Below are 27,346 nucleotides of genomic sequence, written 5' to 3'. Positions count from 1 at the left end.
ACTTAGCTCTGGTCCCTATTTATCTCTTGCATTGACTTATTAATTTGATAAGTTTCCACTTTCTGTAATTCTGCTTCTCTGCTCTTCCCTTCATGCAATTTAGAACCAAAGCAATCTTCATAAATCTACAGTAGTATGTTATATTAGTGGTTTTCTCTTGCTCTGTATTATAAAGTTTAGGAATTGGTTTTGGTGGTATCCTGTAAAGTCAGGGAACAAAGTTTAGCTCAGAAAAAGGAAACTTTTTGTTTTTTTTTTTCCTTCCATTTTTAAAAGTTGCCATAACCAGGACTTAGCTGTTAGCAGCTGTTGAGCCCCTTTCACTGGTAAAGGTACAGTAGAATACTAAGCACTCAGATTTGCCAGGAGCTTTTGAAGCACTACTTTAGCTCTTTGTCAGACAATTGAGTTCTTCGGAAGAATCTTGTAAAGACCTGTTTAATGAGTAAGAACTACATCTTGTGTCTATAGGTGCTAAACATTAATTTGTCAACGTCTAGGCTCCTTGAGTACCTGGGGACAGAATGGGTGCTTCACTTCAAGAGGTCTCTGAATCTTGAGTCTGTAAAGAAGAGCAAAGTATCTTGCTGACTGGGGTGGTTTTCACATGGAACATGTATTAACAAATAGCTTCTGGGTGTGATAGCCAGCAACTCTAATTTTAAAAGGAATGTTTCTAAAATTTTGTTGTTTCCCTTTAGTATAAATTGCTTTTTCTCCTTTCCCTTCCACCAGATTGCTGTTCTTTTTTGTGTACCATTCTTTATCATATATACATAGAAAAGGAAGAAATTCTGCAGTGAATGAAGATTCCTTTGCATTTAGCATTGCTTTTTCTACTGTAGTTGGCTTTTGAATGAGGATGACAATGGAAGAGATGAAGAATGAAGCTGAGACCACTTCCATGGTTTCTATGCCTCTCTATGCAGTTATGTATCCTGTGTTTAATGAGGTGAGTGTACATTTAAGATTTCTGCAATTCCTTAGTACCTGGCTTCATTTACTCATCTGTTCTCCCACATGACAGACATTTGTATGAACTGGTGTTGGCTGTTGGGTCCAGTTCATACATACAACTGTAGAAACAAAAGCAAACAGATATGATATTCTTAGTGGGGGAGATAGATATTACATACAATTCTAAGTTGAAAATTACAGTAAGTACTATTAAGTAAGGGAGAAAAAATGAGAAATTGGTAGATGGGCTCTTGTAGGGTTCAGAACAGGCCCCACTAAATAAGATACACATATGTTAGAATCTAAGAGACAAGAGTAGAAACAAGTACATTGCACATAGCCAGAATGGCAGGCACAAGGTCATGGTGACCAAACCCATTTTAAAAATTGATATTTGGAAGATGTTGTTACGTTGTATCTGAGGAAATCATTGGTAGCTTTTTTATTGAAGGAACATGACACAAGTACATTTCTCGCTTTCTTTCTTTTTTGTTTGTTTGTTTAAATTAACATTATTCTAATATATGAAGAGAATTCTAGACTGGTAAGTCCCTTTGATGTTAGTTAATTCCTTCTCTATAATGTTGAATGGAGACCTTGAATAGTGAAATTATTTTTTTAAACTTACATAAGACAGACATCAATTCTGCGAGTTCTGTCTCTAAAGTCAGTGGCTTTAGCAAAAAAACAGCAACAAAACTAATAATAATTATTTTTGCTGCACAATACAGCTAATCTTCAGAATCACCAATGTTCTTGTTGCTAAGATAGCTGGAAGCCCTTAGGAAAATGCCAAAGCATTTTAGAGTGTTATTCTAAGACTCAATTTTTTTGTCCTCACATTATTTTGGTTGATGCACTTGATGTACTTATGAACCTTAATCTTAGAAGCAGGAGAGAATGATTCATTATCCTTTTTTTCAAACCAGGCATATTGTAGAATTTCAAACATTACCAAATAGGTTCAGAGGCCTTTCAGGAGAAATTCAAAATTATGGTATAAGTAAAAGTTTCTATCTCCATTACATAAAAGATTTTGGAGGCAGAGGATTTCAAGGCTAATAGTGTTATAAGTCTGTGTCATCAGAAATTCATCTTCTGCTTTATTATGTTACAATCTCCTCAGATGTATGATAGCTACTAAAGCTCCATCATGTCCTAAGTTCTTGTCCAGAAGGGATAAGATGTGAAGTCTTGTTTCCATTGGGGGTCTACTTAGTGTAACTTTTACTAAAAAAAGTCCTACACAAGACTTCCATGTACATCTATTTTTTAAGAACTTAACCTTACAACCAAACCTAACTGTGCAAGAGGTTAGAAAATTCAGGAGTATTTTCTTACTAAGGAGAAAGCCTCTCTTGTAAAATTTAAAAGTTGCCTCTGTGGTAGTCCCATCTGGGGCAGCTTTCAACAAGCCAATAATTAGATCCATCTTTTTGTTGTGATACTTCATTACAAGTAGCTATTATTAGAAGGAAGTGCTTCCTTATGGTACATTCTGACTGCTTATTGCTTAGTACTGTGCTAGGGCGTGAGGATAGAGAGAAACAAGCATCATACCTGTTCTCCAGAATGCACTGGGGAACATGGCTGTTTAGGGCTCCTTAGCTGACTTAGTACCAGGAGTGACACAAGGAGAAAGCCCTTAGGTTAGGTAAGGAGCTTAGGGTTGAAGTAGTTAGGGTTTCTTACACTCTTCAGAAATCATTTTTATAAGTTCACTCATAGGTGCTTTGTCTTTCTAGGTCTGTGTGCCCAGCTTAGTGTCTGCTGCAGTGTTAGGGAGAATTTCTGGATTAATCTGGTGTTTTGACTCTCGGTTTGAGAGGAGGCAGGTTTCATTTACAGAGCATCAGTTTCAGCCTCCAGTTAGTGAAGAGGAATGAGAGAAGGCTTTTGTTCTAGAAACATGGGGTAACTAACTTCCTAATGAGTATGAGTCTTGAATTTGCTCCAGAAATATGGGGCTTGGGTTATACGAATTGTTAGGATTAATTCTGATAAGAACTTTATTTTACTCACATGTAAGAGAAATTTACTTCCAAAAAAAGGAAGCTGCTGTGAGTAGGCTGGTAAATCTATAAGTAAAGATGGTGCTGTACCCCAGATGAGATCTGAAAACACATGTGGCCTCACGGGCATAGACTTAGTGATTCATCGTTGTTCTAAGAATTAATTTTGAGGAGCACGGTTTGAAAATGAAGTGGCTGCCAGTGATAGACTTAGCATTGCTGCACCCGATTACTGAGGTCTCATTCTGAGGTTCAGCTTGCTGGCCTAACCTTGTATCACACTTAAAAAAAAAAAAAATCACTTCCTGTCCTGTATTCAAAAACATGCTCTAAACTATTGTTTTAGATATGGCAGTGGTACTTAAATTTCCTCTTGACAGATGAAATTTAGAGTTGGATGGAGGAATAGAATAGAATTATTGGGACTTCATGAATGAAGTGTTGGGTTAAAAGGCATTGTAGTCACTGCTAGCGTTATTCTTTAGCATTTCTGTGTATTAATATAAGGTACCTAATGAATTAAAGTCACAGTTAACTATAGTTTGAAACTGAATTTTTTGTATAGGTACCAGTGGGAAATTATAGTTTACTTTGGCTTTATTATTCTGTACTGTACAGGTTGAGATAAACATAAAAATAGTTTCAAATTACTTCTCCAGAGAATAGAATCATAGTGGGGTTGCTGAAAATAGATGTGGCTTTTCAGATCTTTCCCTTAGTATATCCTAAACATTAGGAAGTCTCCTCCTTCCCTTCTTAACATTTTATTCATAGTAGCTACAGTCTAGGTATCATTTATCTAGAGGGACAAGCTTCATGTTAGAGATTTTTATACTGTTGCTAAAGTTTACAAATCACTTGTTTATGGCAGGCATTCTGAGCGCTGGCTGTACTTAGTAACACAGCTGTAAGATAACTGAGAAAGAGCACACTTCTCGTTCAGCCAGGGGCCACTGAGTTCAGAGCCCCAGAAATTGTACACATAAACTTACTGTGAAATAGTTCTCCTCCTTACTGCATTATGGAAAACCTGCTTTCTACAGACCTCCAGGCTTTTGGTCAGGTTCTCCTGTAACTGCATTGTTCTTACTGAGTCTTTGTATATGGAGAAGAGAGGAGGGGAGTGCCTTCTTCCAGGAAACATAAGCCACGTGTATGTGGAGAGATAGGTTTAAGATCAAATACATTCTGATGCATTATGGGGCATATTTTGTGAAATAAAGTTTTGCAACTAAATAGGAATTTTAGGCTGCAAAAATTTATTAATAAATAACTTCAAAATATACTTGTGAATAATATTCTATTCAGAAGCTTCTCAGCGAGCTGCTTCTGCCAGGTTTTGCTGATATGTAGCTCTACATTTTTTCCTAGTGAACAAATGTGACCTGAGTCTATTCTAGCTTAACCTCCTTATTTCTTTTTTGTTGGGAGGGGAAGAATTCAGGCAAACTCAAAAGTGAATGGATTTTTACCTGTAGTCTCGTCATCGAGGTGATCCTAGTTTGGGCTGTCACTTAGTACAATGCTGCAAAAAAGACATGCTTTTGCCTGGATTTCCTGATGACTAAAATTGGAATAAAGAATAACTGATTTAATTTTCAACAACCTATGAAAATATATTAGTTAATGTATTATGATGTATTTAGAGTAATACTAGGCATATGGTGTTATAATTATGAAGATCTTATCCGATATTTTTGATAAAATTGTGGTCAGCATAGAATGTTTGCATACTTTCCAACAGAGTCAGCAGATGTTTGTATACTACTTATGTGGCCCGTCTTGTCTGATTTGTCATAGAGTTTGGTAAACTCGGGAACTACTCTCTTGGGAACACAGAGGAGGGTTTTTTCCTTGTCTTCTGGACAGAGCAGAGCTGGGGACATTTGCTTTCTGTGGCAGCTAACATGCCGACTTTTCCACTTGACTTGCCACATTCCTACACGATACACCTGGAGTTTTAGCCTTGTGATGTGGCCCAGTTTAGTTTAAGGTTTAGCCTAAGAAATAGGATCAATAAACTTGTTGTTGGTGTAAGGATGGTGGTCACCCTGGGAAAACCTGATCTTGTCTGATGTTAAGAAAGCCAGTAGATTTATATCCAGTTTAGAACTAAGTAACCTAATTCTTTTGACCTTTAGAGAGAAAAGAAAAAAAAAAAAACTTTTACAAGATTTTATGCAATACTGTTGAAAACTTGAACAAAGGCTGAATTGATTTCTTTCTTTTTTTTTCTATTTTCTTCTAACTATGGGTTTGGAAATCCATGTGATACTTGAAAAATATGGGAATAACTGATGCTTCTAAAGGGATCAGTACAATAAATGAGCTCTTGAGAACTGGGATTACACTTGAATTTATAAAGTATTTTATTTGTGAACCTGAGTATAAATTTGGCAAGTACAGTTGCTAATAGTGTTGAAAATCTATCCTCAATTCTGAGGAAGGAGCCCTGGTGCAGTTGGTAGTGTGGGGTTGAGCTGAGAGGTCCATGTTCACTTCCTTAAGGGATCCTTCGACAGACACTGTTGTCCACCTCATAGTGGAGATAAGCTATCTTCAGCACCCTTTTCTCTAATTTGGATGCTTTTCTTGTCCTCCTCTCAGTAGTGACATAAAGTGAGGCAGAGGCCCAAGCAGTGCCACTTATTTTGGTGTCCAGCGATGCAAAATGTAGCTGTAATCTCTCCCCATTAGGGCCAACTATGTGGTGTATAAACTGTCAATTACTAGTAATCTAGTAACTTTGCAAACAGGTCAGGGTTCTTTATGAAACTACTCTAGCCAACAGCTGTAACTCCAACCGCTTTCGGGATTCCACTCAGTAATAAGTATTGGAAACAAACTGCAAACTTTTTTTTCTGTTAGAGACTACCATGAGATCATCATATCCTCATGTGTCACCAACTCTGAAGAAACCTCTGAGTGGTAGAGCTTGTGAAGATGGTTTTAAGAAGCGAGTTCTTGGTTTTCAAACCACTTCAGATACTATCTCCGAAAACTAAGCTGATGACAGCCCCACTGTTCAGCTTTTCACATAGCTACTGAGTTCAAACTTCTGGTTAGTAAGGGTCTGGATCCTTTTTTAACATTGAGTTCTTCAACATGGTAGAACTCGGGTGTCTGCTAGTTCTTACAGAGATTCGATTCCCAACTCCAGTGTAGAAAATGATGTAGGAAATGATAAATTCTGCTTGTGTACAGGTCTGAGAGCCAAGCCTATGGCATGATCCTTGTCTCAGTACAAAGTTGGAAACTTATATCAACCAGAGTTTCCATCTGTAAATTATGACGATAGCAACAGATTTATTGTGAAAATTAGAGATTATTTTGTAGAAAGAGACTCCATAGGCACTTAGTTGATGCCTAATGAAATGGCTGCTGTTATTAGAATGTTCTCAGAACTTTGTCAGGAGAAGAGGGATAGTGTGTTGAACATGGTTTTGTTAAATCTTAATCACAACTGAGAGGGGGTAAAAGAAGTACTTTTATAGGGGGGTAAAAATCTGGCTGCCTAAGTACAGTACAGGCCTGTGTAGATTTGAGAACAATTTAGATAGTTCATTGAGATGGGAGCTTCTCTGCAAATAGGAGGTCTGGGCCTGTGTACCTGGCAACTCTTGGGCATTGGGAGCCAGATGAGTAAGAAACCTATTGAGTTCATTGCAGATATGTGGGTGTACAGTAACCACAAAACGACTCCCAACAGAGCTTTGCTGAAGGGCTTCAGTTTACAGGCTTGGATTTACTAAGCTATGTCTGACCTTCCTGTGACTGTTGTCTTTGTTAAATACAAATGTGCAAATTTAGTCTAGAAATTCCTATCTTGGATACATTTTACCAGCTCTGCACTTGCTGTTCTGGGCTTTTACTTGCGTTCCAGTGAGGATGATACTGAGTTATTTAATAATGCTGCTGCTTGAAGGCACACATCTGACTCAGAGCTTTGGCTGGTCAGAAGAAGGCCCCAGGCTGTAAACACAAAGAACATGGTCTGTCAGTATAAAAACATCCATCCTGTCTGCCTGTCCCAGATTTCGTAGCAGCCTAAGATCTGATGAGCTGCACCGTTACTTTAAACAGCATTCACTATAATATAACAGCATTCACTATAATTACATCAACTATTGGAAGTAGAACTGTTTTCATTGTTGAGATAGACCTTTGCCAGTGTTAAAAGCTATTTACAGTCTGTTCTTTCCCATAACTGTATACCGGGCTCCTTTACCTTCCCTTTACCTAGTTAGTGCATTTCACAGGCCTCCATAGAAGCCAGATTAAATACTAAGCTAAATGGTACATTGTTTATTGTGAGATAATTTTGTTTGTTTGTTTGTTTGTTTGTTTTTGTTTTTTTGAGACAGGGTTTCTCTGTGTAGCTTTGCGCCTTTCCCGGAACTCACTCTGTAGCCCAGGCTAGCCTCGAACTCACAAAGATCTGCCTGCCTCTGCCTCCCGAGTGCTGGGTTTAAAGGCATGCACCACCACCACCCAGCATCAATTGTTATTTTTGACAGATTGTTTTGCTTCGTCCTGTGCTACATAATTTGTACTGATACATTTCTTAAATGCGTTGTTTACTATTAAAATAAGTTGAGTTATTAGCCTCACATTGGATGTAAAATTAAAGTCATTACATTTAACCTTTTTAAAAAAATTACTTTAGTGTGTATGAGCATTTTGGCTGCTTCATGTATATAAGTGTATTATGTATGTGTGCAGTCCCTGTATGTAAAGGCCAGAAAGAGTTGTTAAATCTCCTGCAGCTATAGATAGGTATGAGCTATCTATATGGGTTCTGGGAGTTGAACCAGGGTTCTCTGCAGAGCCATGAATCCTCCTAACTGCTCAGCCTTCTCTCCAGCACCTGCAGTTAACTTTGGTTTACTATTTTAGAAAATTACTTACTGCTGGAGTAGTAGACAACAGATGGAAACAGCTCTGAAATTCTGATGATCTGAGCTTCAGTTTGAGTATTATTATTTTTTGTCAGCACTATTTGCTGATTGGCAAAAAAATAGACTAAGCTTAATCCTTGACAGAGTTAAAGTAATTAAAAAGGAAGGCAGTACGAAATGGAATCTAGACACATGTTTCCTTATGTTGGTCTTTCTTGGATTGTTAGTTGCATGTACACACAGAACTATAGCTAGGGAGTCAGAGCAGTGAATTTCTCCTTAATCCTCATTATTTTCAGGAATTCAAGTTGTTATGTGTAGTTTCTCTTAGGACTTAGAATTCTGTATTATATGTGTATACCATATATTCTGTATCATAAATCTACCTTTAAGGTAGAATACATCTTAATTTTTTTAAAAAAATTTCAGTTTTGAGTACAAATTCTAAATGTTTAAAGAACTATGACTTATTAAAAGATTTTTGCTTATTGTATGATGGATTTATCATTACTGGAGAGTGAAAATGTTTTTTCCCAAGAACATTTGTATTAATTGTAATTTTTTTATTGTAGCTAGAACGAGTAAATTTGTCTGCAGCTCAGACCCTGAGAGCCGCTTTCATTAAGGTGAGCTACAATAACCTCTTAGATTTACTAAACTGTTATATGTAAGTCTAAATACCACCATGTGATTGTTGTTAGTTTTCTTTTAGTGAAAATTATTTTAGATTACTTAGATAGTTCTTACACTTTGGTCTATTCTGTATAAGCTTTAAACACTTACAAAAGGCAAACCACAACAAATGGTGTTTCAGATGGTCAGTTTTAGAAGAACATTTTTATGTTCCTTTTCCTATTCTTAAAAAACGTGTTTATAAAAATGTAAATTAGTTATACTTCATATTGTTTATTTATGAGATATAAAAATCTACCTCATATATGGCAGATTACGGTTACTTTGAAAATATATTTAAAGCACTCCAAGTGATGTTCTTCTATTAGCCTTAGACCCGAGCTGTTGATTTTATCATTGCTGGCAACATGTTGAGCTCTTAGAAGATTTCTTTAAACAGATGTGTGCTGAGTATAAAATACAAACATGCTTGGTAACTTTGTACTAAAATGAGCATAAGCTAGCTTAGTAATAAGAATTCATTTTAGATACACTGCTAAAGCAACTTCACTGTATACAACCACTAGAAAACTTAAAATTGTATGATTGATTTCATATTTGTTCTCAGGGTATATTTCTATTGTATAACTGTACTCTGGAGACTAAATGTACATATTAAGCATATTATTTTCAATTGTTACCTGCTTTTTCAACTCATATATATGTTTGGGTGCCCCCAGATTAATTTTGTTTACTTTTTAATTCCCATCATTAACTAAAGTAATGCTTTATTTTTAAGTTTAAGTTTAAGTTAGGCTTTTATTTTTAAGTAAAAATATTTTAATGTTTAAATTAAGAATAAAATTTTTAGTAGCTGTTATCTTTAGTTATATTCAGAAATAGGTAAAACAATGTATTCTTGAGGAATTTTCTCATGACAGTGTGACAGCAGTACAGTTGTGTGACTATGATAGATAGACATATCTAGGTTTGTCCATGGGTACCTTTGTTAGCCACAGATCTAGCCTTGGACTTCTGCCCTCAAAAGACCTTTTGGTCTCAACCTTCCAAGTATTGGAAACTACAGGCAAGTACTATTCTGCTTCAAGTTCATAGTGATGATTCTTAATTTTAAAAATAGTGAAAATTATTTGAAAGCATCATGTATCACATAGTAAAGCAGTGATTTATTGTTAAATATCACAGCTAGTTAGATTTCAAATCAAATTAAAGGATCTCTGTAGAAAAGGTGATTTTTGTATTTTTAAATTTCTCTTTTGAGAAACTGGAGAGATGGCTCAGAGGTTAAAAAAAACACACTGCTCTTCCAGAGGACCTGAATTCTGTTCCCAACACCAGTGTCAGGAGGCCCACAGCCTTCTATAATCCAGCTCCAGGAGATTCTATACGTCTAGCCTACTCAGGCACCTCCACTCACGTGCACACATCCACGTGCAGACACGTAATTAAAGATAATAAAAATAAATTTTAAAAAATCTTTCCTTTTGAACATGGCAACGAGATATTGCCTGGCTAGTTTTTGAATCCATACTTTCAGTTCTTGGCTTATTCAGTGATTTTTTAATCATATTGTATTACCTGTTTTTATTTGGAGGAAAAGACTAGTAGGTTTTCCCCACATAATAATATGTCACAGACTGTTTTCTATTAAGGTATCAATTCTTGATTACCTGTTACCCTGCCCCTCTTGGCAGTTGCTGACATGCTGTGCTATCTCCTACATTGGTAATCACTGGCCACAAAATTATGCTTTTATGGAGTGGATGTTTTTCTCACATTAGAGTGTTTACAAAGGTTGAATACCCATCAAGTTCAAGGTTGAAATCTGTCAAGTGCAGATAGTGTCTCTGATCTAAGAACAGAGGCTTCAGAGGCACTTGTTCAATTTGAGCTTTTGAACTAAGTAGTTTAGCCAGGACTTTAGCCCAAAATTCTAAGACATATTCCCAAAACTTGTGTCCAGGCACTCTGCAAACTCAAGGAGGTTGTGAAGTATTTTAGAACAGTGAGTACCATGATACTTAGCATCTGTTTACAATACATGAACTTAACTTGAAATAGTTCGTGATGTCAACATACTAGATTGATCTACATTCCTTTCAGTGATGTCATACCTTTGTGGAACTAATAAAAAGCAAGTACCACAAGAAAGTCAGTGTGCAAGAAGAAAGGAGAATGGTAGTTCCAATCTAAGCCCAGTATTTAAGAAACTACAGTGCTCAGGAAATGCAAGCATCCCCATTAATACATAGCTTTTATTAGCAATGAGATAAAATGCTGTCTCTTTTGTTGTATGCATAGAATGTAAGTTTCGGGGTTGCCAAATTGTTAGAACATACCACTTACCCAAGTTATTTGTACAACCTAAAGTACTTGATAAACAGCATTTGGTGCTAAGAGCTTTATGAACTGAGAAAGTTCAGGGCCTCTGTGAGACTTTTGCATTCTCCAGTTCTGATAGTTTGCTGTTTCAGATCAAACTAGTATTTAAAACTTTGTGTGCAGACTTAGAGCATTTAATTCTTTCAGCACTAACTTTTTAGCAAGATGTTTTTGTTTTGTTTTGTTTTTTGCTAATATTTCCTGCAAGCACACAGCAAATGCTCTCATGCCCCCAAGATAATTCATTATGATGTAGGTGGACTTAATGCTACTTGGACAAGGAGGGTAAACAACTGTTACCAAATAAGCATCAAGTACAGTTTTTTGGCAGTTCAGCAAACTAATACTCTTAACAGTGCATTTAACTATTTGGCAATTTTTCTTTTAAAGTTCACCTTGACAAAACAGAAACAGAATTTAGATGTTTCATTAATCATTTATCTAAGTGATAAGCATAGCATTTGACATCAGGTACAGGGATCCCAACATTGAGGTACATGTGTATATTTTGTCTTTTCCTACTTTAGTTCACAATCTCTGAGGTTTTCCTGTCTGAGACCTTATAAGAACAAGAGTGTTTTAAGAAAGTGGTGATGCAGAAGAAAATTCACTGCAGTGACAACAGAATAAAACAGCAAAAGCAGAGAGCTAATTGTACTTGTCAACTAAGAAGTAGAGTGAGTGCCATTGGATCAAGAGTGGAAACTGTTTCTATGTGTAAATTGGGACAAAAGAGAAAAACCATCATCATATGGATTTAATCGGCAGGCATCCTAAAGGAGACAAACTTTCAATGTGCTTAGGAACTTTTTTAGTAACAGAATAAGCTAAATTGAGAAAATGGAAATGTGAAATTTGCCTTAACATTCAATTTCTTGGTTTGGCTCAATCTTGGTACCCTAAGAAGTACAGGTCACAAAGAAGAAATGCGCATTTATTTCTCATGATCTGTATATAACTTTCAGGGGTATTGTGGAGGGCTGCAAAGATGATTCCATGCATAAATAAAATGCTAATGTCAAGCAAGCCTGATGAGTGACATTCAATCCCTTGAACCCCGGCAAAGGTGGAAGAAGACAACTGACTCCCCAGAGCTGTCCTCTGACCTGTCCACATGTGCCCTTGCACTGTGGTCAACAGACATCCCGTTACACATACACACATGCATGAATAGTAATAAATAAAAATCAGTTTTCAAAGAGTGATATTTTAAAAGCCATTGAACAAAATTTCTTGCTATGAAAATAAAATAGGAAATGGAAATTATTGTATGGAAAAATAGGGTAAGAAATAAATTTTATTAAAAACTGCAAAAACTACTAAATTATTTTATTAAATAAAATTTAATAAATTTTATTAAAAACTGCAAAAACTAGTTTTTCTTTTTCCTGGCATGTAATTCTAATACAGCATATCTTCAAAGTACATTTGGTAAGAGTTATTATTGCTCATCCTTAAGAGGAAATGTTACATATGCTGAAAATTTTCAATGTACTTAAATTCATGAAAAGACTACTATGGAGAGAGAGAGAGACAGAGAGAGAGTGTGTGTGTATTTCTGTCACTGTTAAATTGATTGAAAGAGGACATAGTGGAGAAGCAAGGAATCCTGAGTACCTCTGTGACTTGACATATACCGAAGAGCTTGTGATGCGTGAGCTGAACAAAGCTGAATATGGTGCCCTTGGTGGCACCTGCTTCACCAGTGCTTTCTGGTTATGAGTAATTTCTGAACTATTAAAGTTTAGCTTTAAAATGCTGATTACATGAAAACAATTTTTTCTTACAGGCTGAAAAGGAAAATCCAGGCCTCACACAAGACATCATTATGAAAATATTAGAGAAAAAAAGTGTAGAAGTTAACTTCACAGAGTCCCTTCTTCGTATGGCAGCTGACGATGTAGAAGGTACCAGAAAGGAGAGTTGTGTTTAGTTTCTCTATTCTTGAGAAGCACTTCTTTGAGCTCATTACCATTCAACCAGATAGTCATTTTCCCTCCCCTGATCTCTTCATGCTTCTTGTGATAGTAGTGGACATGGTCTGTGTAAGTAGACAAGCAGGCCCTTTAACTGTCTGTGTTTGTCAGATTTAGTTAGGGGAGATATGTGTTGATGCTGCGTGCTTTCTCTTTCCCCCGTCATTATAGCACTTAAGTTTCATTTCATTAAACGTTCTGAGAAATATGTATTTGAAACAGATGAGCCATTTGTCTTAGTTGAAGCTACTACTAGTAGCATTTCTTTTTCCAACCACAGATTTGAGAGGACAACATTTTTTAACATTTTTGCTATTTTGCTTTTTAATAAAAACAATTAGAAATAGCTTCATTTAAAATTAATAGCATTTTCCAATATTTAGAAAAATATAGTAGTGCCCTACATTTATTAATAGAGGACATATCTTCTGTTGAGCTGATTGCATGTCTTTCCTTTCCTGAGACTGAGTATTTGCTACCAGTTTGGCCAGCCGACATTGAAAGTGTAAGTTGGTGAGCTTCCTGCTAGACAGTGAGCATGGTAGTTGGCCTGTTCATCTGCCAAGTCTGATTGAACTTCTTTTCCAAAAATCTGTTTGCTGATCCCAGCCCTTAGGTTGGGTTCAAATGAAGTTCCAGGAATATACTGAAAATACAAACAACTTTGTGGCTTTAATATAACAAGCCACAGTATATTCTACATTATAGGGGTTTTAATATAATGAACCATAGTATATTCAACACTATAACGGTTTCAATATGATGAATCATAGTATATTCCATACTATAGGGGTTTAATATAATGAACCATAGTACATTCCATAGTGTAGGAGTTATAATATAATGAATCATCATATATTTAATACTAAAGGAAGTTTCATGTAATAGATTGTAATCTATTAAACACTATCGTGGAGTTTTAAGTTACTGAACTCAACCTTTCCCTCTCATTGATATATAAATGACCTTTGCATTCTTCATGAATTTCATTATTTAAGGTTTCATGATATAGTAGAATAACAGAGGACTCATGAGCTTGATAAAGCCTCCTCTCCTTTATATTAGTGGATGGATATGGTTTTTAAGATTTTATTAGGTTTTTCCAAATAGCTCAAATTAAAAATGTTTGGTCTTAGGCAGTTTTACTTCAGAGAAATCCTAGGTTTTTGGTTATTTGGTATTTTTTTTAAAACTGGATCAAGTTGAACTTCCTTTGTCTTTTCTAACAAAATGGCCCTCCTCCCACTACATCCTCCTTTGATCAACTCTTAGACTTGAATTTTTCAGAAAGTTACATGACATTTTTTTATTGTGTTTTTGTTTTATCAGAGTACATGATTGAACGACCAGAGCCAGAATTCCAGGATCTAAATGAAAAGGCACGGGCACTTAAACAGATTCTCAGTAAGATCCCAGACGAGATCAATGACAGAGTGAGGTTTCTACAGACAATCAAGTGAGTGAGGTTTTTGCTTTGACTTGTTTAAAAACAAGAGTCCTTAAGTCTCTTTGTATTTTGATTTGAAATTTAACTAAAATACTATTTTGGAATAAAATCTGAAGTTTTTGGATGCCATTATCTTTGAATATAATGACTTCAGAATATCCTGGTTTTTTTAGAATGTTTAAATGGCAATAATGAATGGATTTTTGAAACAGTGAACAAAACATGATAATTTAAAGTATATAAATAATGGGAACCTGTGGATTTCAAATGAAAACATATGCAGACACTACATTGGTAGCAGTAAAGACCAACATAGTTTTCATTTCAGAAATGGCATAAGTCAATTGAGTAAGTGAATATGTAGATGTGACTAGCATTTTCTGATATTGACCAAACTGAACCTCTAAATCTCTTCTTTTGGATTGTAGGTTAAATAATAGGGTCTAAGAGCCTGATGGGTAGGCAAACAGCAAAAGGAGGAATTCTAGAGAACTAGATCTCAGGCTTGTGGCCCACTTGTTACTTAGGTTTCTTTTGCTATGATAAAGACCATGACCAAAAATGCAGCTTGAGGAGGAAAGGGTGTTTTGCTTACAGGGTCACAGTCCATTGAGGAAAACCAAGGCAGGAACCTGAAGGCAGGAGCTAAAGCAGAGGCCATGGAGGAATGCTATTTACTGGCTTGCTTAGCTTTGTTATATACCTCATGACTACCTCTCCAAGAGTGGTACTCTCCACAGTGGCCTGGGCTCACACATATCAATCATCAACGAAGAAAATACCCACAGGCTCACCCACAGGCCAGTCTTATGGAGACTTTTTCTTAGTTGAGGTTCACTCTTGTCAGATGACCCTAGCTTGTGTCAAGTTGACAAAAAACTAACCAACATACCACCTTTAATATCTAATCAGTGCAGTGTTTTGGGGAAACCATAAGTAGAAACTTCTGGGAAGCCTAGTTTTATTAGCACCTGTCTCTGTAGCATAGGCTACATTGTATGCTACCTTGAAAACATAGTTACACAGTTAGAAAGTTCACTTGGGATAAATGCTAGCTTTGTCTTTCAGTAATACTCTGTATAACTTATGTTACAAAAGGCTATGTCAAATGTTTGGAGCACATGTTTTTAGTGATAAAGAAGCATAGGAGTATGTCCCAGTATAAAAAGTGGTTTGTGATGATAGATGTTCAAACAATCCTGAATGACTCTCCCCAACAGCAGCTGGAGAACCAGGGGTATGGAAAAAGGTCATTACAATATAGCCACCTGTGTAGGGAGCTGTATTTTTAACTTACTGTACTTTAGTAAAATGCATATGCACATTAATGACTATTGTTACTGATCTCAAGCCCAGTTGTTTTTATGATCTCTTTATTAAGTTTCTAATGACTTCATGTGGTTTCAGTTGCTTTTGATAATTATGTTTGTTGATAAAGTTACATTATGCCTTTATGTAGACTGATACAATCATACTTTTAGCATATTTTGCTTCAGACCATTGAAACATGGGTTTTTAGAATTAGCAAGGTCTTAGTAGCAGCAATCTTGTATGTTCTAAACACTATTTCAAGCACTTGCCTGTGTTAATAATTATTCCTGTAGCTGGGTGGTGGCAGCGCACGCCTTTAATCCCAGCACTTGGGAGGCAGAGGCATGCGGATCGCTGTGAGTTCGAGGCCAGCCTAGGCTACAGAGTGAGTTACAGGAAAAGCTCCAAAGCTACACAGAGAAACCCTGTTCAATAATAATAATAATAATAATAATAATAATAATAATAATAATAATAACTGTTATTATTATTATTATTCCTCTAAGAGATGAGGAGAATGAGACAAAAAAAATAAGTTAAATTCCTAAGGTTGTAAAGCAGCTTGAACCCTAGTAGCCTGATGTTAGATTCCTCTTTACTGTTCTCCATTCCTAGACTAATAACATTGATCTAACTTTGTGCAGACAAGTTTCTTCTATTTGAATAAAATGTAATAAGAGATATTATCCATTGAATGCCAGTAGATTTGAGAGAAGACTATATAATGAAAACCAAGACAGAAAGGTAGAACCAGAGACCTTAACCATTACTTGGATAGTTTCTTTTCTCCCAGGGCAGTGTTTCTCAACCTGTCGGGGGTCACATATCAGATGTCCTTTATATCAGATATTTGTATTATTCATAATAGTATCAAAATTACGGTTATGAAGGAGCAACAAAATAATTATATGCTTGGGGGTTATACATGTTCCTCACCACAACATGAGGAACTGTATTGTAGAGAGAACCACTGCCCTAGAGAGTCAGTGAGCATCTTTCCTAAACCTACTGTGGCTTCAAGGAAATAGGTTGTAAGCTATATTATGAACAACCCAGTTTTAGCTCAAACACTTGAGAGTGTGCCTGTAGTTTTTTAAAAAGGCTTGGATGTTTCAATATTTCACTTCCACTTTTTGAATGTACTAAGCACAATTAAAATGAGTAATGGTGCCGGGCGGTGGTGGCACATGCCTTTAATCCCAGCACTTGGGAGGCAGAGGCAGGCGGATCTCTGTGAGTTCGAGGCCAGCCTGGTCCACAGAGCGAGATCTTAGAAAGGCGCAAAGCTATGCAGAGGAACTCTGTCTCGGAAAACCAAAAAAAAAAAAAAAAAAAAGAGTAATGGCAGTGCAAATGTTTTTCTTATACATTTGAGGATTTATTTGCTTTGGTAAAGTTTTTAGATATCCACATTATTTCTGAAATGAGAAGTCAAAATCATATATGAATAGTGTAAATGGCTACAGTTCTGTTTTTTCTTTAACATACCTTACCTTTTCATACTTAAAGTAATTACCCTTCTTTCTCACATCTTAGCAATATTAAGCCTATATGACTTAACTGCATGAAATATTATTTGGATATAAATGATGCTGTAGGTTGTATTTATATAGTGAAAATATTTCTGATGACTAGTAAGTATGTAAGCATTTTTAGTTATATTTGCCGACTTGGTTTTGACTCTCCATTGTAAGACGTAGCTGTGTTAAAAGTTGCTTAGCTTCTTATTTAGTTTTTGACTCTTAGAAATGAAGGTAATGCTTATGAGAGCTGAAAGAAAACCCAGAGTATACTCCACATTATAGCTCATGGACGGAGGAAAGGGTTTCTCCTTTTCTCGACCTGGTTGATTAGAGAGAAAAAATGATCTAGTCCGAGAACATTGTGATTTTTTTTTTTTTATTAATGAATGCTTTTGTTTGTCTACATTTGAACTTATGTAGATCGTTGTAGAACTAATATATATTTAATTTATATTAAATATTATATAATTTAATATGTATTAAAAATCTGACATATTTTAATTAATGTTGACTAGTGGCGAATCCTGATTTATGCACTAAAAAGAAAAGCCATGCATTCATTGGTTTATTCTTCTTTCTTTCTTTTTTTTTTTTTTGCTAAGTTCTGTGTTCATTTATTTCATCTGATGTCCATTGCCTACCATTACATTACAATTAATATGTTAACCAAAATTTTCTTGCTAAATAACTGCAGTTTCGCATTTCTTTCTCTCTGTGTCATGATGTCTGTTAGTTATAACAGAATCCATCCGCTGCAAATTCTTCATAATTATATGAGAATTATTTTACCGCAATTCCTTGTTTGGTTTACATTCAGTATTTGTGACTCCTTTTCTCTACGGCCTTGCCAGCACTTGTTATCTTTGTGTTTTTATTAGTGCCACTTATCCTAGGGTGCCTTATGCTTTTCATTGTGTTTCTTTGTTACTTAGTAGTGTTGAATGTCTTTTCATCTACCTGTTGGACATTGGTGTTTTGAGAAATACCTATTTAGGTTTCTTGTCCATTTCTTAATCTTTGATTATTTTGCTACAGTGCTTTGTGTTCTTATCTGGTGTTTAGGTAACATTGCTTCTTAGAATTTCTTGTTTGTTTGTTTTTTAATAAATTAAAGAGAATTTGGTAGCATTTTTCTCAGTTGGTATATTAAGTTTTGTTATTCAGAAATTAGAGAATGAAAATTCTCTATGTCCAAGTCTTCCCCTGTGCTCCAGATAGTCTGAAGGCCTTGTCTACACTCCCTGGCTTGAGGTTTGACATTACGTGGTTGTCCTTGCTTCAGATAGAATCACTGTGAGTGGAGCATTCCTAGAATCCTGTCTTCAAGCTGTGGCTACCACGCCACCAATCTGTCATATTCCAACCCCATGGCCAATGAAGAACAGCACATTGGAGGGTTAGAACCAGGGCCCATCCTTGCAAAGGCTCTTGTTTGGTAAACGTACAACCAAAGAAAGTTCTAAGCACCAGTGATGCTCCTAGGTTAGCAGTCTGGTAGACTAGGGTCTGTGTTTCCATGAAACTTAGAGCTGTTCTGGAATCTGCTGACAGGGCAGCCTGGGAAACTGCCCAGTGTACCATCTGTCTTAACAACTGTAGTCTGTCACCACACTATACTTTGGGTTGAAGTATTCTTGGTAGAAAAAGACCATTGCCCACCTGGCCTGATGGCACGTTTTGTTATGCATGAGTCTGCCCAGTCTCAGGTATACTAAACCCTTTGTGGTAGTTATCAGTGTTGCAAGCCAAACTAGTTTGATGCTGGGACAGCCCTAGAGTCAACTATGAGCACTGACCAACTAGCTTTACTACTTGTGTTTCAGAGATGGGTTAAGGAGGCAGCCACTTGATACCAAACTGAGTTGTACCTGAGCCTTAGCCCCAGAGATCTATATAGTCTCAGGAGGAGGACAATACTCCTCAGGCAGCCTAAACATGACATGCATATGCACAGAGCTCTGCCTGTTGCCAGAGCTGGTCCTGGGCTGTTTGTGTTCTTTCTCTCATGCAGGGCCTTCACTGTCTCTAAGTACTTGTCTCATGATAGGTTTGGACCTGGGCAGTGAGACAAAGCTGTGCTAACTTTCCTGCCCTGTGTATTTGGTTTTCCTCCCTGCTTGTTTTGTAGGGCAGAGCTGGTGTAAGAATGCTTGAGGCCATCAGCTTTGTGGCCTGAGGCTGTTGTAGCTGTGAAGTCCACAAGCTCCTGGGGCTTTGCTCAGCCCTAGGTCTCACTGTGGCTTTGCTGGGACTGTTGCATCTTGTGGATCTCTCCCTTCTCTGAGAGGCACCTCTCTGAACTGGGCTTGTTGAAGTTGAAAGACAGGAATGGTGCAGACTCTTTCCTTCCTACTTCCTGTAGTGCAGCTAAAAGCAGGCTCTCTGGTCACCCAGCTGATTCCATAGCCTTGTGCTGACAGTGTGTTGTTAGTGATAGCTCTTTAATTTGGGGTGCTGAGGAAAGACTCTAGTACTAGAGACTGGGATGCAGCCTTTCATCAGGCCCACCTTTCAAATTCCCAGTTCTTAAAAGCAGATCTAGGGTACACTGTACCAAAGCCCTTTCTCTCTTCCTCCTTGTGTTCCTTTTCTGTCTGTTTCTGAGCTGCTCATTTGCCCTACCCTGTACAGCCATTTCCACTATATTCACATCTTTCTCATTAGACATGACAACAGTGTGATAGTTACTTTTTTGGTAGAATATTAAAATACGTGAAAAAGTGATGCTGTATTTGCATATCTATGTGATTACTATTATCTTCTTAATTATATTCTATTTTAGTTAGCTCCAGTATGAATTTATTGAACCTTACATATGTAGAGATTTAATATCTTTGATTGGTTGCAGCTATAGCTTTTCTCAAAAACATAGCAAGGTTGTGCGACACCATGTTATTAAATGTGATAGGCTCTGCCTATCACAGCAGAACAGAAAATTGAAGCTGTTTGAAAATACAGAGGCCCTTATAGATTAGGCTGCTACTATTAAACTAGCAGCAGTACTGGTAACAAGTTTCAGAATAATTCTACTCAAATATGTAATGTTTTATGTTCCAGCCTAATATCAATACCTTAAATATATTGAGGGTCTGGCAGTCTCGGTAGGTAGAGTGCTTGCCTAGCGTTCACGAAGAGGATTCTATCCCCAGCACTCCATAAACTAGGAATGGTTACACCCTGGAGGTGGGTCAGGGAGGCTCATGAAAGTTGAGAATTCTTGGTTACATGGGAAGTTCAAAGCTAGCCCTGATTACTTGAGATCCTATCTACAAAAAAAAAAAAAAAAAGAAGAAGAAGAAGAGCCAGCCATGCGTTTGGCACACACCTTTCATCCCAGCACTCAGGAGGCAGAGGCAGGACTGTCTCTGAGGCCAGCTTGGCCTATGTCAGTGAGGGAAGTGGGGGTGGTATAATGTGATCCATAATTACACACGCACACATACATACATGCTTTTACTATAGCTGATTTTAAAGATTCTTTGTCCTTTCTCAACAGGGATATAGCTAGTGCAATAAAAGAACTACTTGATACAGTGAATAATGTCTTCAAGAAATATCAATACCAGAACCGCAGGGTAAGTTAGTTGCTTGTTGTTGCCACCCTAGATAGGAACATATATGCAGGTGTTTTCCGACCTGTACACTAAAGGGTTTGCTTGTTGGAAATTGTCTCATTGAGTTTATCTTCAGATGTAAACCTTCTGTGGTTATGTTAGTAAACCCTCTTTAAAAAGGCTTACCTAGTATAAAGTTCACCTCATACTCATTATACTCCTTGGTCTTTAATTTAGTCTTTTGTGCTATTCTTTTGACTTAGTTTATTTTTCTTTTCATAAATATAGGCACTTGAACACCAAAAGAAAGAATTTGTAAAGTACTCCAAAAGTTTCAGTGACACTCTGAAGACATATTTTAAAGATGGCAAGTAAGTACTGTCATTTACACTTTTCTACTAAAATTCAATGTATGTGTTTTTGTAGGACATTAAAACCATGTAAGTTGTACCAGTAAGAGGACTCCATGGGTCAGGGCTCTTGCAGCCTGGCCTGACAAGCCGAGTTAATTTGTGCACCCACTTGAGGGAGAGGGAGAGGAAAAGGGAGGAAAGAGGACAAGCCATGTAAGTTAAGCTCTTGTCTTACACTGTTAATTCTGAAGTCATCTGGTTTAACAAAGGCAGATGACTGGAGAGTGAGTAGCTGCTGTTCTAACCACCACTCAGACCTAGACTGAGAAGTTTTGAGACCAATCTTCACCTGTCTCCTGATATCTTTCCTTTGATCTTTTGATTTTTTTTCTTTGTTTTGTTTTTGCCATTTAGAGCTATAAGGCCATACTTAAGGATTTGTACCAACCCCTAAAATAGTTGTTCTTAAACTTTAGTAGCATCTCATGAGGGTCTGGAATTGGGGTCCAATAATTTCTCAGATATTTTAGATGTTGTTAAAGCTGCCAGTCCCTTAAGAAAGTACTGTACAGAGATTAATATAATAATTCTCAATCCTGTCTACATGTTAAAACCATCTTTGTCAGTTTTAAAAATCTCATTACCACAATTCCACTTTGAGAAAATCCTGATCTTATCCTGCATAGGAGCATGGTCTAGATGTTTTGTAAACCTGTCCAAGTGGCTTTGGAGTGTTGCCAGGCTAGGGATCCATTATCCTAAAGGGAAGGTAAAGTGGCTTACCACCTTGTTCTGCTGAATAAGAGGTATACTAAAGAGACAGGACACTGAATGAAAAGAAGACAAAAGCAAATAACTATTTAAGAGAACTATATGAGAGTTGTAAGCGGGACATTAGTTTTAAGTTTACATAAGATGTGTACAGCACTATGCAGATCTACAGACTTTTTTGTGTATAAGCTCAGTATTTAAATAGATGGTGTGGGTCATGACCTCTGTAGTATGGTTTCATTATATGTTGTTGACTGTACTTCAGGTAAAATGCTAGAAATTGTATTGTAAAAGACTTATGTTTGGGGTTTTTTTTTTTGGTTTTTTGGTTTTATTTTGTATTTTGGAAATAAGAGTTCCTCTGTGCAACAACCTTGGCTCTATACACCAGCCTGGCCTTGAACTCACAGAGATCTCCCTGCCTGCTGGAATTAAAGGTGTGCGCCACCACACCTTGCTGAAAACCTTTTTAATAATGTATAAAATTAGAAAAATATTTTAAACAGGCACTGCAAATATCCTTGAAGTTTTAAGATCCTTTATAAAATTACACCCTTATGATACTTATTATAATAATATTTTCAAATAAAACTGCTATGAAATAAAAATTTTAGGGTTAATTTTAATGTTCAGACAAATTAAATTACTTTCATTTATATAACAAATTAAAGATAGTTACATTATGGTTTTATGTTGCATATGCAAATTCTGGTTGTCTAGGGAAAATGATCTTTTGTGGCTTAGTTTAATAAATGAAACAAACGCAAATAATCAATGGTATAATTTTCATAATCATATAATTATTTCTAATTTTAATTAATAAATCATGTATAATGAACATGGAAAGGTGGGATTTACATTTCAGTAATCTAAAATTATTTATGTATGGATTATTCAAGCTTGCTGTGTTTCTTCGCTCTTCAGCAGCTTTAAATTCAATTTTATCTTGTTTAAATATGTGCCTTGAATTTTGTACTTCTTTACTCCAAATGGAAATTGTTAGTGGAACACACTCTTTTACAACATCTTTCACTAGGGATACAAATTCTCATTGATTCAACTGGGTCATTCATAACCCTGCCTGGGTGATGAAGATCCAAACTTCAGTTGCCCTGGTGCAGAGGGACTGACTACAAAATGGGACTGGCCTCACAATAGTGAGACGAATGGCTCAGCTCTGCCCTGTAGTCTGCAGGAGAACACCCTAGGAAAGCAGCTTTCAAAAGCATGCTTTCGTGTTTGCCCTTCCGTGTTTGTCCGATCTCATATTGAATCGATCCCCCCCTTTTTTGTAGATAAATTAGGGAGGGTGAGATTAGAATTGGTTAACTTTTCTGGTTTTCATGCCCATCGATGCCAGATGTTATTATGCCATTATAGATCTTGAGGCTTAGTATCATGCTTCAGCAGATCATGTTAACTGGAGACCTCATCTAAATCCTTTTGAGTATATCAGATTTTATTCTGTTAATAGAATTTTTAAAATTTGTATTTTATTTTATATATGAAATCATAGCTGAAGACCAATCTGAATGAATCCTTTTTGACTAGTAATTTGTTAGGCTTGTAAATAAATGGATGTTGGAGTAGCAACCCTTCAACACCTATTGCCAATCAGAACCACCAGGGGGCAGTAATTCCTAGACACTACAGTTTGAAATACTAAAACATTAAATCCCAAACTGGAATGAAAGTTTAGAATTCGCAGTACTAACTTGCCTCTTCCCACTTTATTTCATTGCTACCGTTGATATAAGACATTAACTATAAATATTTTATTTTACAAGAGTGAATTTTGGGAATAAAATTAATGCTTGTTGTTTTTCTTTTTAACAGGGCAATAAATGTGTTCATAAGTGCCAACCGGCTAATTCATCAAACCAACTTGATACTTCAGACCTTCAAAACTGTGGCCTGAAAGTTGTATATGTTAAGAGATGTACTTCTCAGTGGCAGTATTAAACTGCATTTATCTGTAAATTTTAAAGTTTGACTGTATAAATTATCAGTCCCTCCTGAAGGGATCTAATCCAGGATGTTGAATGGGATTATTGCCATCTTACACCATATTTTTGTAAAATGTAGCTTAATCATAATCTCACACTGAAGATTTTGCATCACTTTTGCTATTATCATTCTTTTAAGAATTATAAGCCAAAAGAATTTACGCCTTAATGTGTCATTATATAACATTCCTTACAAGAACTGTAAATATTGGTGTTTGTTTCTGACATTTTAACTTGAAAGCGATATGCTGCAAGATAATGTATTTAACAATATTTGGTGGCAAATATTCAATAAATAGTTTACATCTGTTAAACATTTCTTTACTTGAAAAAGAAGGATGCATATATATATGTGTGTGTATATATGATCAGAAGACCAAGACAACTTGGTCTAATGTTAAATCTTCTAATGGGAGCTTACTAGCAGTTTATCAAATAATAAAGCAACAAGAATTCCTATTTTTTGTCCTTAATCACTTTGGGCAAAATGTAGTCAGTTAAAATAGTTCTGTTAGTTGTTACATATAAAAGACTGGATATTTTTTCACTGTTTCTAATCTTTAGACTTCTGAGAAGAGAGAACAGTCTACAATGTCTTTATACTGTAATGATGCTTTCTGAACTGTGTGACATTGTAGATTTTGACTCCCAAGAAATTACTTCTGGTATGCTAGGCTCTAATAAGCTTTGCACATTGTCCCCAAAGTAGTCACAATTAATAAAAACTATTCCAATAGTTGTATTGAGATTTCATCAGTGTTAATATAATATACACTCTTTAAATATGTAAATTTGTTTCACACTAGAGAAGTTATAAGTAAACTATGTATCTAATATTCATTTTGAGTGATTTGAATATTCAATTATAATAAAGGGAAATCAGGTTTTGTTCATCTTTTATAAAGAAATTAAATATTAAACTAAATCTGTTGACAGTATATTTTGGCTATAATACAATTTAGTTATTTTTGTTCTATTTTTAGAAAATGAATTTTTAAAGATTACTGTCATTGATAACATAAAATGACCCTGATAAATATAAGTCAGTATGTGAAAAGAAGCAAAGCCGAAAACATAGATAATTGATTGAACTCTTATAACCTATGAACATGTTCCTAATTTGACTTGTCATTCTTCAAAAGTGCAGAACTATTAAAACAAACATAAGTGATAATCTCTAGTATTTTCATCAAAAACTATCATTTATTGTGGGAAAATAAGAAGAAAGTCAAGTGTGTTATTTGCACAGGGGTTTTCTAACCCAAACTATCATCTCCCTTGTGTTTTCATTCCTTCATAGAAGTTGCCAGCCTTGTTTCTATAAGTCTTCTCTCTTTATAAGGCTTCATCTACTACATGTGGCTTCTGTTGTAGTGAAACGTGTGTCCATAAAAAGGGACAATTTTGAGTGGCAGTTACTTCCAGAAGTCCTTCCAAAGCACCTAAGTTGGATCGTGAAAAGAGCCAGTGTCAGGTGGCTTCTGAGGAGAGGCATGGAAGGAACTCGCTGTCTTGCTGCGTTCTGTGTCAAGTACTATTGAAAATGCGTTTATTTACTTTGATCTCCTAAGGGTTCTACAATTTAATCAACTTCCTCATAGTTGAAGAAACAGCGAGGTTATAACATAGCTGTCAGCTGGGAGCTGAGCTTGGGTTTGTATGTTCTATATGTTCTTCTCACTGATCTTTGTTTCATTGCCAGGAATAAGTAAGAACCTGCTTCACCAAACCCCTGTGTGGTTTACTGTTTCATAAATTATAACAATGTGGCTTTTTTTCTAACATCCAGTGGCCCTCCCCCCCAAACTTAAACAACATACCACAGGAAATGATAGGTGTTAGGTGGGGCAATATTAGATTGGGGAGCCAATGTCTGTCTTTTTTAATATTTTTTAATTTTTCATTGGAAACAACTTCAAACTCACAAGGAACTTGCAAGAATAATTGTAGCATAAAGGAAAAGCTATATACTTTTTGCCGTCCTGTTTGCTTGCCCTGCCTTGCGTCCCCTGTATACCTCTGGATGCTTTGCATGTCTTACAGCTTCTGTTTGTTACAATTTGTTCCTCAATCCAGGTTTTCTTACTAGATCCAAGTTGTACATCCTTGGTCAGAATGTCGCACTAGTGGTTGTCACGGGAATGGGATTTGGAGTGCATACCCATCTCCACGGATGGTTCTAGTTTTCCTGACCTGCTTATAGTGCGCTTGTGTTTCTCCAATGTATAGTATAATTTCTCACTTAATAAGCAATATCTGGGAGGCTTTTAAGTACACGTTAACATCTTGCTTGAGGGATGAACATATTAATGTTTCTTGCTCCGATCTAATGGTGACTTTCCAACCCTAGCATCTTTTTCCACATGCACCAGTCAGCCCTGCAGAAGTCTTTTCCCCATCTCATCTATTCATTCATCCAGCTATGTTTACACTAAAATTTGAATGCTGTCACAGGTTCATAAGTTTTCGTTGTTTTCCTAGTGGTTTATATCCCATACTTTGGTACTCAAATTATTTTCAGTTTGACAGATAACTCCAGCTGACTCCTGTGCCCTGTGAGTTCTCTTTTCTGTTTGTATATGGATGTGTGTCACTCACCCCCCCCCCCCACACACACACACTAATTAACTTTGCATAAAACACATCCCAAGATTTAAGACCAGCAATTTCTCCATAGACCCAGAGGGAAGTTACTAAAAGTTTAGAACTGGATCCTGGGTGTTGTCATTGCATCTAGGCCTTTTAACAGACAAGCTAGGAAATGTATGCCTGCCTGCATACAAATGTATATCTACATGTGCCCTTACACTGATCTCAGAAATGAATTCACAACTCCAAATTGAATTCTTTCTTGTCATCCTCTTTCTTTATTTCTGTGCCCTTAAAACCATGGTTCTAATCACTTCACTTGTTCATCATGGAACTCTACCTCAGAGAGGCTTCAAATTACTTTATTTATCTCGCCAAACAGGAAGATTTGTTCCCTGTGAACATGCAGCAGACATGTGCAGGTAATAGAAAAAGATGCAAGAGTCAGTTATCTCCTTCCTTCACGAGTCCTGAAGATTGGACAGCCGATCAGACTTGGTGGCAAAAGTCTTTACCATCTCAGCCATCCCACTGCCAACATTCTTTTCAGTTTCAGAAATAATTATGCAGAGTTGTGAAATCCAAAGTTCCTGAGAACTATATATTAGCAACTGAGCCTTAGAAACTTTCCAAGTTGTTTTTCCTCGGAGGACACACTGAGCACAGTGCACTTTCTCTGCACCTTCTCCTTGTACCATAGGCAGAACTGTAGGAAATCAGCTAGCTCTGTCACATTGCTCCCTGCTGTGCTCATAGTTAACTTGCAGGGTAAGCTCAAGTACAGTTATTTGAAGAGGTTCCTAATGATGTATTGATATTAGCTACAATGTGATCATCAGTGTTTTTAATGAACAAAATCTGAGGCTTGGTATGGTGAAACATGCCTGTGATCTCAGTATTTGGGAGGCTGAGGTAAAAAGATCTTGAGTTCAAG

The 27,346-nt window shown here is 36.4% G+C and overlaps 1 protein-coding gene across 2 annotated transcripts in view; it reads left to right on the top strand.

The window, feature by feature from the left end:
- Positions 1–24,997, top strand: part of Pdcd10 (programmed cell death 10) — a 41,578-nt gene extending 16,581 nt beyond the window's left edge. Inside the window, exons 2-8 of one of the 2 annotated variants that reach the window (XM_006972660.4) lie at positions 736–952; positions 8,440–8,493; positions 12,672–12,789; positions 14,188–14,314; positions 20,636–20,714; positions 20,982–21,064; positions 23,654–24,997. In XM_006972660.4, the coding sequence (XP_006972722.1) occupies positions 857–952; positions 8,440–8,493; positions 12,672–12,789; positions 14,188–14,314; positions 20,636–20,714; positions 20,982–21,064; positions 23,654–23,735 (639 nt within the window). In that variant the 5' untranslated portion in view covers positions 736–856 and the 3' untranslated portion in view covers positions 23,736–24,997. The remainder of the gene's footprint in view (positions 1–735; positions 953–8,439; positions 8,494–12,671; positions 12,790–14,187; positions 14,315–20,635; positions 20,715–20,981; positions 21,065–23,653) is intronic. The other variant, XM_006972661.4, reaches the window with a different exon arrangement.
- Positions 24,998–27,346: the final 2,349 nt, after the last annotated feature.

Source organism: Peromyscus maniculatus, chromosome 6 (assembly GCF_049852395.1).
Source record: "Peromyscus maniculatus bairdii isolate BWxNUB_F1_BW_parent chromosome 6, HU_Pman_BW_mat_3.1, whole genome shotgun sequence".
In the NCBI taxonomy this organism is placed as follows: Eukaryota; Metazoa; Chordata; class Mammalia; order Rodentia; family Cricetidae; genus Peromyscus; species Peromyscus maniculatus.
The sequence above is the reverse complement of the archived record's forward strand: the minus strand, read 5'-3'. Positions and strand labels throughout refer to the sequence as shown.